The sequence below is a fragment of the Rhincodon typus genome, chromosome 1, assembly GCF_021869965.1.
Source record: "Rhincodon typus isolate 14 chromosome 1, sRhiTyp1.1, whole genome shotgun sequence".
Classification (NCBI taxonomy): Eukaryota; Metazoa; Chordata; class Chondrichthyes; order Orectolobiformes; family Rhincodontidae; genus Rhincodon; species Rhincodon typus.
In genome coordinates this window covers 174,462,915-174,479,864 of record NC_063332.1, presented here as the reverse complement: position 1 = coordinate 174,479,864, position 16,950 = coordinate 174,462,915, and the positions used below count along the sequence as shown (strand labels likewise).

Genomic DNA, 16,950 nt, shown 5'->3' with positions numbered 1-16,950 from the left:
CCTGATTCCAGGTCCCCAGCTGTCTATCAATCCCTGATTCCCCGGGATCCAGCTGTCTATCAATCCCTGATTTCAGGTCCCCAGCTGTCTATCAATCCCTGATTCCTGGGGACCTGGCTGTCTAATCCCTGATTCCAGGTCCCCGGCTGTCATTCAATCCCTGATTCCAGGGCTCTAGCTGACAATCAATCCCTAATTCCCAGGTCCCCAGCTGTCATTCAATCCCTGATTCCAGGGCTCTAGCTGACTATCAATCCCTGATTCCAGGGACCCAGCTGTATATCAATCCCTGATTCCCAGGACCCGGCTGTCAATCAATCCCTGATTCCCTGGACCCAGATGTCAATTAGTCCCTGATTGCCGGGCCCCAGCTGTCTATCAATCCCGGATTCCTAGGGCACAACTGGTGATCAATCTAAGATTCCGGGGGCCTGGCTGTAAATCAGTTCCAGATTCCCAGTTGTAAATCAATCCCTGGGCAAGTGCTTCTTTCCTGATTTATTTTCATGTGTCAGTGTGTGCATTCTTGTTTTAAAATTTTGCAAAAAACATTAAAAAGGATCTGTTAACCCAACTATCAATCCCAAGGAGTTTGCAACAACCTCAGCTCTGCTCGTTATGCCAAATAAATATTGTACCCTTGGCCGTCTGATGGGATAAATGCAGGTCAGACGGTAAAATAGAAATTAGGAGTGGGAGTAGGTGTTTTCTAGCCAGCATTCTGTCCATCTGGATTACAGATCCTTGTTGCCGTTCTGATTCAACTGAATACACTAACAGGGGGCATGACTAGGCCACTCACCCCGTGGATTCTACGTTGCCATTCCGTAAGATTGCAACTAATCTGATTATTCCACAGTCCCCAATAATCTTTCAGCTTTATCAGTAACTGTTTACCCCTGTCTTTTGAGGAAGATAGTCCCAAAGACTCTTGTCCCTCTTTCACCTCATCTCTGTTTTAAATGGGCAACCCCTTATTTTGAAACAGTAACCCTGAGTTCTAAGCAAAAGTAGAAATTGCTGGAAAAAACTCAGCAGGTCTGCAGCATCTATGGAGAGAAATCAGAGTTAATGTTTTGGGTCCTAATATTCTCCCACAAGGGTAAACACTGTGTCCGCATCCACCCTGTTAGAACCCCTCAGGATCTTCCAACACTGGCTGTGGTTTCATCAGAAAAATGCATGCAATTCCTACAGTCAATGTGGATGCAATTATGTTTATTTTTAAATTATAACGCTTTCCTCCAAGCAGATGAGGTGACTTTGTGCATCTCTGAGGGTGCCACTTCTGGAACCTGTGGTTCTTGGAAAAGCCATTGAGTACTTGTGTAGAAGAGCAAGTGTAGGACAAGACGTTTTGTGCAGAAGGAAAGTTTCCAGGCCCCTCTTTGAGAGTAATGTTGCCTGATCGTGATGTGAGGGAAGGAAAATGTTTATTGTGAAGGTGACCTTCTGAGAGTCACTGTGCATTGGCAAATATGACAACAAAACTTATTTTGATTGGCAGGTCTATCATGCATTTAAGATGCTATGTGTTCAATTTTGGTTGCTGCCATTGAGGTAATTTTATTTAATTTGCAGCTACCAGTATGACTGGTGTCACTTGTGACAGAGTGACAGCATCATTTTTGAACCATTTATGTGCCTGCGCTGCTGGAATGTACAGTATATCAATACTTTTGTAAACCTCTAGAGTACTTGAAAATCTTGTTTGTTTGTGCTTCGTCTCTACAAAGTCTTTCTCCCTGGCGCACTTCCTTCTTGTTGGTGGCTGTGCCTCCAGATGCTGAGGGGTTGAGCTCTGGAATTCCCTCCCCACTCCCCTGTCCTTTATAAGACACTGCTTAAACCCGACCTCTCTCACTAAGCACATGCCACTTGTCCCAATGTTGTTTTGCGTGGCTCAGCATCAGATTTTGTGCATTAATGATTCTGTAAAGCACCTTGGGATGAAAGGCACTATATAAATGTAAGCTGTACAGCAGAGAAACTCAGAAATATGAAAGTTATCAAGGTTTATAAGCAATTGCACAATTTGTGAAATTACATGAACCTGCACTCCGCAATTACAGGTGCTTTCAGAACAAAGTAATTTCTTATGTGGAAGTAAACATACGAGGGGGAAAGAAATAGAAAAATTAGTTGATTGCGGAGGGATGGAATAGTTTTCTATGCTGCACATTCAGTCTTAACTCTGATGTTTTGCATACCTGGTAGAGTTTTGTTTAACCATAAAATGGGCCGCTGTAAGATGATCCACACCCAGTGAAAATACTTAATAAAGGATTGATCCCAGTCAACCAGATAGAGTTTCCAAACTTTTCTGAACCATTGTTTCAAACACAGTGAAAGAAACCAGCTGAGTTAACCTGGGACAAAAACAAAGTTGCTGGAAAAGCTCAGCAGGTCTGGCAGCATCTGTGAAGAAAGAAACAGAGTTAACATTTTGGGTCTGGTGACCCTTCCTCAGAACCAGACTCTGTTTTCTCCTTCACAGATGCTGCCAGACCTGCTGAGCTTTTCCAGCAATTTCTTGTTTTTGTTCCTGATTTACAGCATCCGCAGTTCTTTCAGTTTTTATTTAGTGTGTTAACCAGGGACCCAACTGAGGTCATTTTTAAAGGTCTTCTCATTACGCAGAAAGCAACTCTTGTTAAAGTCTGAAACAAAAACAGAAATTGTTGGAAAAGCTCAGCAGGTCTGGGAGCATCCGTGGAGAGAAATCAGAGTTAATGTTTTGGGTCCAGTGACCCTTTCTTAAAACAGCAATTTCTGTTTTTAGAACATAGAACAGTACAGCACAGTACAGGCCCTTGGCCCACGATGTTGTGCCAAACTTTTACCCTAAACCTAAGGTCTATCTAACCTCCACCCCTACCTTATACTACCATCCATATGCCTATCTAATAGCTGCTTAAATGCCCCTAATGAGGCTGACTCCACTACCCTCTCTGGCAATGCATTCCACGCCCCTACCACTCTCTGAGTAAAGAACCTACCTCTGACGTCTCCCCTATATCTACCTCCACTTACTTTAAAACTATGCCCCCTCGTAATAGCTACTTCCACCCTAGGAAAAGGCTGTCTACTCTATCTATACCTCTGATCATTTTGTACACCTCTATCAAGTCACCTCTCATCCTTCGTTGTTCTAAAGAGAAAAGCCCTAGCTCTCTCAACCTTTCCTCGTAAGACCTTCCCTCCATTCCAGGCAACGCCCTGGTAAATCTCTTCTGCACCTTTTCCAATGCTTCCACATTTTTCCTTTTTGTTTCTGATTTACAGTATCTCCAGTTGTTCATTCAGTTTTTATCTTGTTAAAATCTAATTTGTGAGGCTGATTTTTATAGCATGGAGTCCTGACAGGGGATGAATGGCCAGCTGAATGGTTGACGTACCTGCAATCCAATCACAGATATTTTCAGGAAGTGACCTGTATCAGATTCCCCTTTAGGCCAATTGTTGTTGCATTAGGATCTTTCAAAAATATCTACTTTGGTCACACAAATGCAATAGAATCACTGTTTTCAAACAAAATCACTCTTTCATTTTCCCATAATAAATCTTCCCATTTTCACTGACACGTATTGTGGATTCCATTGTTGCAGATTTAAAATTCTTACCCTCACTATTAAATTAATGCTTAAACTCACACCCCCCACCAGCTCTACTTTATAACCCATGCCCTCAAATTCACTGACTCACTAGCCTATTTTGTGTCCTAAATTGCAATGTTGGCTGGAGTTCAGTGGTAGGGTCCTAGCCTCTGAAACAGTAGGTTGTGGGGAGAAAGACTCGAGCACTTAAACCACTTGCAGTGCTGACTGAGTCACCGGGGCTGTCTTTAAATGAGACATTACACCAAGGTACACCTGGTCCTGGAGAAGGGTCACTAGACCAGAAACGTTGATTCTGTTTCTCCCTACACAGATGCCATCAGACCTGCTGAGTTTCTCCGGCATCCTCTGTTTTTAATCCGCTAAGATCCCTGTCTGTCCCTTTGGGTGTATGCAAAAGATCTGTTGGCCTCTACTGCAATCTGTCTGGAGTCCTGACCAAATATTTATTCCTCGACCAACATCACTAAAGAAACACGTTATCTGGTCATTATCATAATACATCATTGCAGGAGCTTGCTGCGCGCAAATTGACTGCTGCGGTTCTTCCATCACAATGGTGACTGCACTTCATTGGCTCTGAGTGCATGCTGAAAGAGTGAAAGGTGCTATAGAAGTGCAAGTCCTTCTTTTTGTCTGTTCAGAACACTTTTGGAATTTTCTCCCTAGAAACCACCTCCAGCCTTGGGGAAACGTTTATTTTGTTGTGCCCTGCAACAATTTTATGCAGTCCTCATTCTTTGAAACCCCACATTTTTTTGATTGTGCTGCAAGTCACTGGTTATTTAAACGTACCTCAACATCTAGAATTTGCCTAGTTCGATGTTCCATTTCCTAGCAAGTAAATCACTCTGGGCTGCATTGTCTTTAAGCAATGTTTTTATACCAATGGATTGTGAATGTTTCTTTATGTCTTTGAGTAGAACATCGTAAAGGATCTTGTGTCCGCAACCGAGTGAGTTTAGAATTTATTCAATCCATTTATTTGCAAGTCGGATCCAGAGGACAAAGAGATTTTAAGTGTGAATAGGCTATTTTTCTTTTCTGTAGAAAGGCGAAGGCTGAGCAGTAACCAGAGATAGGGTTTGATAGGATCAATGAAGAGAAAATGTTTGCACTTATTGAGGGAGTCTGAGACAAGGAACCATCAACGTAGACACAAATAAATCAAATAGCAATTCATGAAAACCATGTAAGAGATGGATATGTGGACAAGGTGGGGAGGAGGCTTACATGAAGCATAAATGCCAAGTGGACTAGATGGGTGAATGGCCTGTTACAGCGCTGTCAACCCAATGTAGAGTGATTCATTTAAAAAACTCTTGTACAATAGCTGAGACACAGGTAACAAAGGATGTCCTTTCCAGTACATCTGTTCAATTTATTCAGTGGGAGTGTTGCAAATCATGACCGGCTTCCTTGAGGAGAGTGGTCAGGTGAAACTGTTTCCACCAGCAGAAGGGTCTGTAACCAAGAGCAATGAGAATTGGAAAAGATCCGAGAAGGAAGAAGAGAATCCTTTAAATGAAGGAAGAGCAGGGCGTCTTGAGAATGCAGTGGAGGCAGATTCAGAAGAAAATTGGATAATAGCACAAAAGGAGAAATTTGTCAGGCTATTAAGGACATGGGGGAGAAGAACAAGAAATGAGATCATTGGATAGCTCTCAAAGACCCAGTACAGGGTTAGTGATGGGCTGAATGGCCTCTTTCTGTGCTGCATACTAGGATAAAATTAACAGAACGGAAGATAGATCATTTTGATCAGCATTGTATGAGAGATATTTACCCCCTGTTGGGCAACAGGAGTATCCAATCTATCCTCCTCAATCCCAGGAAATCCAGTCATGGATTCCAAACATTTCTGTCCTGTTATCCTAACTGCATTTATGGAAATTTAGATGACGGGAGAAAGGAAAAGAAGGATTGGATTTGATAAATAGATTTGGGAAGGAGGTTTATGTGGAGCAAAAATGCTAGCAGGGATCAGTTGGGCCAAATGCCCTGTTTCTGAACAATAGACCTTTCAGTTTTTAAAAACAAATCATTAATGAGATGTGGGCATCATTAGCTGGGCCCAGCATTTATTCCTTGGCTCTAGTTGCCCCCTTGAGAAGGTGGGGGTGAGCTGCTGCCGTGAACCGCTGCAGTCCATGTGCTGTAGGTAGACCCACAATGCCACTGGGGAGGGAATTTCAGGATAGTGACCCAGCAACAGTGAAGGTACGATGATATATTTCCAAGTCAGGATGGGGAATGGCTTGGAGAGCAACTTGCAGGGGGTGATGTTCCCATGTATCTGCTGCCCTTGTCCTTCTCGATGGAAGTGGCCGTGGGTTTGGAAGGTGCTGCCTGAGGGATCTTTGGTGAATTTCTGCAGTGCATCTTGTAGATAGTACACACTGCTGCTACTGAGCGTCGGTGGTAGAGGGAGAGGATGCTTATGGGATGTCGAACCAATCACGTGGGCTGCTTTGTCCTGGATGGTGTCGAGCTTCTTAAGTGTTGTCGGAGCTGTACTTGTCCAGGTGTTGTATTTTGCGTTTGCTGCTTTATTCCAGTGGAATTCTGCAGGTTGTAAAGTTTCCTTTGTGTTTTTGTTAGGTACTCAGCTGTTCTACTCAGCAGCGTGAGTTGCTGCTCCCGAATAGGACAGCGTTATTCAGAACATCATGTGTGATCCCTAGAGCCTGGCAAATGCTGCTCCTGTGACCTCCAGAGACTCTTGCTCACAACTGATGCAACGCACCTCGCTGATGTTTTCCCTGGTCTGACTTAGAGCTGTTGCTCAAATTGTTGAAGAATGATTTCAGAGTTTTTTTTCAGTTTCTCTGACTGTGCACCTACATCTTCTCATTCAGTTACCCAAAAGTTTCTTGCAGTAGCTCGTTCATTATTGGGTCCAGTCCCCCATCTCTATTTTCTTCCATTATTCTGTCATTGCCAACCATCCAGACACTGTACTTTTGCATGCATGCAAAGAAGTAGAAACATCATGATTTTTAAAATTCATTCATGAGCCGTAGGTGTCACTGGCTGGGCCCAGCATTTATTGCCCGTCCCTAGTTGCCCCCTTGAGAAGGTGGGGGTGAGCTGCCTTCTTAAACCGCTGCAGTCCACCTGCCGTAGGTAGACCCACAATGCCCTTAGGGAGGGAATTCCAGGATTTTGACCCAGCGACACTGAAGGAACGACAATATATTTCCAAGTCAGGATGATGAGTGGGTTGGAGGGGAACTTGCAGGGGGTGGTGTTCCCACATAACTGCTGCCCTTGTCCTTTCAGATGGAAGTGGATGTATGTTTGGAAGGTGCTGCCTGAGGATCTTTGGTGAATTTCTGCAGTGCCTCTTGTAGATAGTACACACTGCTGCTACTGAGCGTCGGTGGTGGAGAGAGTGAATGCTTGTGGAAGTGGTGCTTTGTCCTGGATGGTGTTGAGCTTCTTGAGTGTTGTTGGGGCTGCACCCATCCAGGCAAGTGGGGAATCATATAGTCATAGAGATCTGTAGCACAGGAAAAGGCTTTTCAGCCCATCATGTCCCTGCATGTCAAAAACAACCATCTAACTATTCTAATCCCATTTTCCAGCACTTGGCCCAGAGTCTCGTATGCTTTGGCATCATACTCCTGACTTGTGGTAACCCCCAGAATGCAACAGGAAATGTGTGAGCATATCTCCTATGATTAAAGCTGGGAGCAGGAATGGTCTCCACTATGACAGAATGGATGTCCCTTTCACCACTATCAGAAGATAGACTTAGAGAAGATGTTCCCACTGATAAGGGGTGCAAGGATGTCGTGACTCCAATCAGAAATTCACCAAAATTTTCCATCCTTATAGAGTGGGGAGACCATAGAGCTTTGTACCGCAGGATGTGGTTTAAACAAATTGTATTGATATATTTGAGGGGAAGCTAGATAAGCACATGAGGGAGAAAGGATTAGAAGAATGGGCAGAGGCTTGTGTGGGGCATAAATATTGGATGGACTCACAGGAATGCTGTTCCTGTGTGATAAGTTTGATGTAAGTCATCACATCTGTGGTGCCATAACAAAGGCTTTTACCAAGCAGCAGTGAGAGGAATGGGCATTCAAACTGACTGATGGTTTATTCACCCAAGGATGAAAGTTATAATTGAAGCCTCCGTGTAAGGAGAAGATTAGCCCATAAAATGTTCACCCAAGGCCTCTGAGGTGGATATAAAAAATTCCACAGAAAATATTTGGACAAAGATCAGGTGAGTTCCCCTGATATTCATCCTGGCTGATATTTATCATTACACCAGCATTGCTAAAAGAACAGAGTATCTCGCCATGATCACAGTTTATTGGAGCTTTCTTTGCACAGATTGCCTGTAAAGATTATTATGAGATGCCTTGAGGTTGTGACAGTCACTATATAAATGCAACAAAAACAGAAATTGCTGGAAAAACTCAGCAGGCCTGCTAAGGAAGGCGAGTATTTTAAGTGTGATGTATGTGAAACATTGAGTGAGTGAGGTAGGTTGTATCCTGCAACACAATTTAGGAATTCAGGAGAAGCTGAAAACAGGCACCTGTCCTGAGGCAGGATGAGGCAGAGTTAGAGTTGGCCACGTAAATAAAACGCTGGCTACAGAACACAGGGGATGCTGGACACAGAAACAACCTGGACCGTGTTGTTAATGTAACCCATCGACCTAGAAATACAAAGAATCAATCAGATTATTAAAGAAAAATCTCAAATGTTGGCCCATTCACATCTTGTGCTAACCTGGGGCCATAGAGGGAGATCAATAATGAAGCAACTTGCCTCTCCCTGGAAACTTCAGTGATGTGTATACAGCCAGTATGCACAGCCATAAGATATAGGAGCAGAATGAGGCCATTCAGCCCATTGAGTCTGCTCCGCCATTCGATCATGGCTGATAGGTTTCTCAATCCTATTCTCTTGCCTTCTCCCATAATCCTTGATCCCCTTACTAATCAAGAACCTATCTACCTCTGCCATTAATATACTCAATGACTTGGTCTCCACAGCCCTCTCTAGCAGTGCGTTCCACAGATTCACCACCCTCTGGCTGAAGAAATTCCTCCTCATCTCAGTTCTGAGGGGTCATTCCCTTCACCCTGAGGCTGTGCCCTTGGGTCCTAGTCTCTCGCACAAATGGAAACATCTTCTCCACATCCACTCTATCCAGGCTTCTTAGTTTTCTTAAGTTTCAATGGGATCACTCCTCATCAAGTACAGACCCAGAGACCTCAACAGCTCCTCACATAAAAAGCCCTTCATTATCGGAATCATTCTTGTAAATCTCCTCTGGCACCTCCCCACCGCTGCCAATGCCGGCACATCCTTCCTTAGATACGGAGCTCAAAACTGCTCACAATATTCCAAATGCGGTCTGACCAGAGCCTTCTACAGCCTCAGCAGTACATACCTGCTCTTGTATTCTAGCCCTCTCAAAGTGCATGTTAACATTGTATTTGCCTTCCTAACTGCCAACTGAACCTGTATGTTAACCTTAAGAGAATCCTGATCTATGACTCCCAAGTAAGGTCCAGATCCGAAACATCAGCTTTCCTGCTCCTCTGATGCTGCTTGGCCTGCTGTGTTCATCCAGCTCTACACCTTGTTATCTCGGATTCTCCAGCATCAGCAGTTCCTACTATCTCTAAGGCTCCCAAGTCCCTTGTGCTTCAGATGTCTGAAGCCTTTCCCCAATTAGAAAACAATCTATGCCTCTATTCTTCCTACCAAAGTGCATAACCTCACACTTTCCCACACTGTAATCCATCTGCCACTTCTTTACCCACTCTCCCAGCCTGTCCAAGTCCTTCTGCAGCCTCTTCCTCAATACTCCCTGTCCCTCCACTTATCTTTGTGTCATCTGCAAACTTAGCAACAATGCCCTCAGTTCCTTTGTCCAGATCGTTCCTGTATAATGTAAACAGACCAGTATGCACACCCCCCATGTGTACACGGATTCATCTGGAAACATTTGCATTATGAGGACAGGTTGCATAGATGAACTTTGACCTCCACCGAGTATAGAGGATTGTGGGTTGAGTGAGTCAAGGTGTTTATGGAAATGGAATGCATTGATGAGGTAAACTGAGACACTACATCCTGGGGTGGGGGGTGCGGTAGTGCTGAGGTGGTCTGCTCATTCAGGAATGATGCCAACAAGCACTTAATATGAAGGGAAGTCTTAAAAAAAAGAAAGAACTGTGGATGCTGTAAATCAGGAACAAACACAGAAGTTGCTGGAAAAGCTCAGCAGGTCTGGCAGCATCTGGGAAGAAAAAAACAGAGTTAAGGTTTCGGGTCCGGTGACCCGAGGTTCTGAGGGAGGATCACTGGACCCGAAATGTTAACTCTAAAAATGTCTTCTTCCCTCAATAAAGCTAGTGGGGCTGGAGGCCAGTTGAACAGTTCAGAAGAGATTGATGGATTTTTATTGAGTACGGGGCAGGGTTTAAGGATTACAGAACTCAGGTGTGTAGACAGCATTCAGATACATATCAGCTGTGATCTAACTGAATAATGCAATAGACTCAAAGGCTGAACGGTCAAATCCCATTGTAACTATATTTAATTGTATAGCTTTGGATTCTCTGCTTCCTTTCTCTTCAAAATAGCCTTCCACCTCCTAAAGTAATTATATTAAGTGCCTAAAGTTATTTACCTAGAATGAACCTTTTAAACCAAGTGCTTTTCGTTCAAACTCCTTGAACACAATTAAGCAATAAATATCTTAAAGTGGTGTGACCCTTCATATTTGTCAGGGAAATCTATAACGACTGGCCTGTATAAACCATGTGCAGAAACTGTTAATGAGACCCAGATAGATCCAAGGCTTGGATGTATATACACAGAAGCCCAGCACAGAAACAGGCCATTTAGTCCAGCTGGTCTGTTCTCGTCTTTTATGTTCCACAAGAGCTTCTAACACTGCTTCAGGCTGTTCTTGGGTCTGTCTACTACTGCTTATGTGTTTATCCAGTTTCCCCCTTAAGTTCATCTACACAATCTACCTCAACATCACCAGGGTTCCACATTCTCACCACTGTCTGTGTAAAGGAGTTTCTTGCTGCATTTATTAATTTTCTTTATGATCTCCATCTAGTTCTGGCCTTTCCCTATAGGTGAAAGTGTCTTCTCTGAGTCTGTCCTATTGAACTCTTTGATCATCTTGAAGATCTCCTTCACATCATGTCTCAGTGTCCTTTTCCAGAGAGAAGAGCCCCAGGGGATTCAGTCTTTGCTCTTGTTTCTGGTATGATCCCAGTAAATTTATTTAACATCGCCATTCAAATATCCTGCAGTATTGCAAACAGAATCAATGTGCCCATTTAACATGTTTACCTGCTATTATCACTAAAGGGGCATGAGACAAATATAACCAGCAAACTCCATGACCAGTCAACTAAGAAAGAAAACATTCAGCTACTGGTTTAAATGGAAACTGATTTTGAACAAGAAACCTGCCTCAGTCTGAAGTCTAGATCATAACAAACATTGAACCTCGTTGACCACAACTATCCCATGTGAGCTGAACGCTCCAGGAACACATACTGTTTCAAACTCAGGCACTAAAGTATTCCACTGTGCCTCTGTTAACGAATCTGTGTGTGTTCTCTAACAGGAAACTCGGGTCAACAATGGTTAGCTAATAGAGGAGTAATAAGCTTGAATCTTGTGTCAAACTTTGCTTGAACTTTCCTTTGGGAGTGGTGGTGGTTTTTTTGAGGGTGGGGTGGGTGCGGGCTGGTGAAGTGCAAGGGTTTGAGTTGGGATTGCTGATTGGGGGAGGGTTTGAGGGGTGTGGGGCATTGGTGGTGGGGGCAGGAGTGTGTTGCGGGCTTAGAGGGGATGAGGTTGAGTTGGGTGGACGGTGGGGAGGTTTGGAACCGTGCTGGTTTCAGCCCAATTTCAGGAGGAGTGAAGAATTGAGGGAAAAGTGGGAAGATGTTTGGAAAGCTCACATCTCCTGGTCTGTTTGGGACTTCGAGAGGTGACCATGTTACCTTATTTTCATGAAGGGCTTGAAGTTGCTGAATGAATTATAAAAGAAAACAAGGCTGACACTGGGGTGGAAATTGATGCCTCCTTCGCTGTGGATGTGAACAACTGCCTTGCAGGATCTTTACCCTTGTTTTGTCCTTTGTGCCATGTGATGTGAAGGAACAGATTAGACTGTAATGGCCATATCAGTAAGGAGACTTTGCTTCTTGCAATCAATAAAGAACCTTCGGGAGCTTTTTCTGATTTGATTCATTGTCACATGTACTGAGATACAGTGAAAAGTGAAAAGGTACAGAAAAAAGTTTTGAGTGCTAAGTAGACAACTCATACCTTACATAAGTACATTGGGGTAATAGAATAGAATGCAGAATAATTGTGTTACAGCGACAGGGAAGGATCGTGATTGTGTGGAATCTGTCCATGTAACTGAAGATTCTCATCCCTGGATCATTCATGTAAACATTCTGTACACCCTCATGGCTTGGTGGCTCAGTGTTTGGCACCAGTGCCTCGCAGCACCAGAGACCCAAGTTCGATTCCACCCTCGGGCGACTGCCTGTGTGGAGTTTGCACATTCTCCCCGTGACTGCGTGGGTTTCCTCCGGGTGCTCTGTTTTCCTCCCACAGACCAACGATGTGCAGGTTAGGGTGGATTGGCCACTATAAATTGCCCGTAGTGTCCAGGAATGTGCAGGCTGGGTGAGTTAGCCATGGGAAATGCAGGGTTATAGGGATAGGGTAATGGAGTGGGTCTGGGTGAGATGCTTTTCTTGGTGTGAATGCGATGGACCGAATGGTTCCACACTGTGGGGATTCTATGATTCTAAATCCTTTCTAAAGTGTAGTTCCCAGAATTGGACACAACAGTCCAGTTGAGGCCAAACTAGTGTTTTATACAGGTTTCTCTCCCCTTCCTGCTGTTATATTGTAGGTTTTATCAATAGAGACACAGAGTGCCTTTCACTTTACGAACTGCATTTTTACATAGAAAGTGTAACAAATTTTACATCATTATCCAGTCTGCCAAGTTCACCATTTCTTCAGTAGTTCTGGAAGTCAAAATTAGCGTCTGGTGGATATGGTTCTTCCCGATTGCCTGCCTGTTAAATTGAAGGCAGGTAATACAGATGGATGAGGGTCTTCAGTGTGAAATGGTGCAGGGTTCTGTTTAACCCCAAGGCAGGACGGGAAGAGTGTGGTGGAAAAGACCTTGGCTGGTTGGGTAAAACTCTAGCTTCTGAGTAAGAAAGTTGGGCCTTTGAGGCAAGCCCCTCTCCTGTAACTTGAGTACAAAGTCTAGACTAGGTGATTAGTACAATACTGAGGGAGTACCACATTGTTGTAGGTGCTCTCAAAACCTGAACTTTATAAGTAGAGGCATGAGGACAGAACGAAGGGAGTTGCACTGTATGTCACTAGTTAAACCTCATCTGGTGTATTGTGTCCAATTCCGGCATCAGAGGCAGGATGTCAAAACCTTGTGAGGAGGTGCAGAGAAGATTTATCAGAATGGAACTAGGGCTGAAGGACAAACAGAGGATAGCTGGAAATCTGAAAAAAAAATACAAAACCAGAAGTATTCTTCTTAGTTTTCCCAGAGAATCGTGTCAAGTTTTTCCAGTTCCGGTGAAAAATCATTGAAATGCAATTAGTGAACAGCTTTTCTCTCCACAAGCATTGTCAGACTTGCTGAGTATTTAAGATTCTCCATCGGGGTGAGACTATGGGGGTGGGGGTGAGGTGTGCAGGAGGGAGGGCCGTTAGAGTTGAACAAAATCAGGGATGTGCTTTTCCTGATTCACTTCATGGTCCTGCTGGCACCATACCCCAGTCCCCTCAGCAAACCTAACACCTCTCCCTGCAAAACCCCCACTGCCACTCTCTCTGAAAATTCACACATTCTCTGTAAACTCCCAAACCTCTTTCATTTCTTTATATTAACTCCATCTCTTCACCTCAAATTAATTCTGTTTCACTAATTAGACCATCTCCTGTTTCTTCATGTAGGCACCTCCACAAGGATGGGTATGTGTGTGTGTGTGTGTGTGTCTCTTTCTGTGTATGTACATGTGCATGTATGAGAGAGAGTAGAATGTTGTGAGATTTTTATTTATCCTTCTGTGGGATGTGAGCATCACTGGCAAGACGAGCAGTTGTTGCCATCCCAAATCCACCTTGAGAGTAATTATGAGTCACCTTTGGTTCTGGAGTCACATGTAGGCCAGACAAGAAAAGAGCGGCAGATTTCCTTCCCTAAAGAGCATCAGTGATCCAGATAACTTTTTTACAGCAATCAATGGTTGACTGTATTTATTGTTTACACGGTAACTAAATGCCAGTGTAGAAACACAGATTAACAGTCAACCCCCGAGCAATGGCTCTGTGAAGTCAATGAATCATTGTCTCTCCCATGCACTGAGTAGGGAGGGTCATGGCCAGCAGTGGGGAGGGGTGAGTGCAGGAGCAGAGACCAGTGGGAGGTGGGAGTGAGGGATAGCAGCCAACAGGAAGGGCAAGTGCAGGGGCAGTGGGCAGTGATGGGAGTGGGGTGGATGCACAGTGTGCTTTGTCGCTGTGTCATTACCACAAACTATTCTGGTGGCCATCTTGCCCATAAAACGTAAGAGCAAACGTAGGCCATTCAGCCCATCGATTCCACTGTATCATTCAATGAGATTGTGGCTGATCTGTTCATCGTCGACTCCACTTTCCTGCCTTTTCCCCAAATTGCTTGATTCCCTCACTGATTTAAAATAAGCCTGTCTGTCTCGGACTTGATCATATTTAATGATCCAGCCTTGACAGCCATCTGTGGTAAAGAGTTCTACAGTGGCACTGGGAACTCGCTCCATTTATGATGACTGTCAGTGTTGGAGAGACTATTCCAATTAATTGAACTTTTAAAACTTTCACCAGTTACCATGGTTAGGACTTGAAACCGTATTTATCATGTTTGAACCCATATTTCCATCATAGACTATTAGCCTCGGGGCCTCTGAATTACTAGTCAAGTGTGATTACCTCCATCTCCTCAACTACGTCAATACAGGCTCTTTGTTTGTGTGTGACTGAGCAGGAAAGTGGGAGTGTTGTACACAACTGCCAAAAGTCATCTAATTTACATGTTGTGTGGAGTGTTGTGCTCCTCTGGGACTGTCACGTTCTAATGGAAACTGCTCAGTACCTGGGAGCAGGTTGCAGCTTGCTGGCGGATTTGGAGTGCTCTCTACTTCTCTGTCAGTATCTATCAATCTTTATCTCACTTTTTCTCTTCCCTTCTTTTTTTAGCGTTAATAGAAGCAATCACCAGAAATGGGAGTGCAGCTGGTGGTGGGCATCGATCTGAATCGGGTAAACCGTACCAGCGGAAATCTGCAGGCGCTGGGGTCGAAAATGGGCCCACATCGGAGAAGGAGAACAAAGCTGATTCAGCAAAGGTCTACACAAAAGAGCAGCTGGAAGGAGTCCAGAGGTATAGACTATGGCCATAACTGTGAGAGACAATGTGACCTTGTGATGTGATGCATTCTCCATGAGTGTTATTGTTACATTGGCACCACAGCTTGGAAGCGAACCATTCTGCCCAACAGATCCGTACTGGTGTTAATGCTCCACACAGGCCTCCTCCTGGCCTCCTTCGTCTTTCCCTGTCAGCCTAATCTTCTAACCCTTTCTCCGTCTTTCTACACAATTCACCTCACCATCCCCAGTGGGAGTGTGTTCCACATTCTCATTGCTGTCCGGTTAATGCTACATCATCTGTATTGTGGAATGACTCACATGTTCAATTAGTGGATGCAACAAGCACAGAGCTCTTTAAAAATTGAGAAGGGATGTGTAGAGTTGCTTCAGACTGCCCTGAGTCTAGTCATTTAGCAAAGAGGAGGCTATTCAGCCCACTGCGCCTGTGCTTGGCACTTTATTCAAGCTGTCCAATTAATCCCACTTCAACCTGCTCTTTCCCAAAGTTTGGTGACCAGATTGTAAATAAAGGATCAAAGCTTTAAGAATTTTCAGCTAATTAGTGATGTGTGAAAATCTTATTTTGAATTTGTCTTTAAAGAAAGAACCAACAGCCTTTTCATTTCTAAAGCATTTTCTTCCTCATTGTGTTGGAGCAATCCTCATGGCATTTAAAATAACCTTCAGGTGTGCAGTTGTGGCTCTGTAATCTTCAGGGCTTCACGCTAAGAGCTGGATTGGGTTGGTTAACGTTTAGCAGACTAAACACAATGAGTCCAGTGTATGTATTTGCTCAGGATATCTAGTATGCTTCGGTGAAGTTGTTTCAAATGTATTATTCAGCCTCATTAATTGCTGAATGAATATTTATTTTCTGCAGGCACCTATCTCTGCAACCTGCTTTGACAATCCTCTGAGATCTCTACACTGCTCTGATTCCAATCACCCATATAGCTTGACCTCCATCAGGCCTCCATTGCCAGCTGTGCCTTTTTATTTAGCTACCTGGGCTCGAGGCTTGGGAATTCTCTCCTGAAACCTCATTGCAACTCTCTTTCCTCTTCTAAACTTTCAAGCTCAGCTGCTGAGAAATAGGCCCAGAGGACACCAAGGCTAAGGTAAAATGCACCTTTTCGGCTCACTGCCTTCCTCTGCAGCAAAGGCCCTGCTGGAGTGTGGTTCCCAAAGCACTCCTCAGTGGTGTTTAACTCCTAGTTAACCACCGTGGTACATAACATCGTCTTATGGGACAAAACGTTGCCACCAAAACCTACATCTTCAGCCGAGTTTTTGGTTGCCTGTGGATCAGTCTCAAATGTTTTGTTTGCTCATTGCTCCTGTGAAGTGTTTTGGGATGTTTTTAATATGTTCCTGAAACGTGAGAACTGTTGTTCTGTAGTGTTGATCAATCCCAAAGGACTCTGAGGTGGGAACTCTGCAATGTTTACCGAGTTCTGAAGAGGAGTTATCCTGGACTCGAAATGTTAACTCTGTTTCTGACTCCACAAATGCTGTCAGACCTGCTGAATTTCTCAAGCATTCTCTGTCTTTGCTTAAGACTTCCAGCATCCACAGCATTTTGCTTTTTTTTTAATTCACTCGTGGGACATGAGTGTTGCTGGCTAAGCAGCATTTGTTGCCCCCTTAAGAAGGTGGTGGTGAGCTGCCTTCTTTTGTCTGCTTCAGACCCACAATGCCCTTAGGGAGGGAATTCCAGGATTTTGACCCAGAGACAGTGAAGGAATAGCAAGATATGTCTAAGTCAGGATGGTGAGTGGCTTGGAGGGGAACTTGCAGGGGGTGGCATTCCCAATGTTTACTGTCTTGGTGAATTGTGCCTTTTGAGGCTTGTTGTTTGCAGGAA

At 44.1% G+C, this 16,950-nt stretch overlaps 1 protein-coding gene across 1 annotated transcript in view; it reads left to right on the top strand.

Moving 5' to 3' along the window:
- The window catches only part of dnajb14 (DnaJ heat shock protein family (Hsp40) member B14), a 34,589-nt gene that overhangs the window by 709 nt on the left and 16,930 nt on the right, over window positions 1-16,950 (top strand). Inside the window, exon 2 of the mRNA XM_020533936.2 lies at window positions 14,913-15,096. Within this exon, the coding sequence (XP_020389525.1) occupies window positions 14,913-15,096 (184 nt within the window). The remainder of the gene's footprint in view (window positions 1-14,912; window positions 15,097-16,950) is intronic.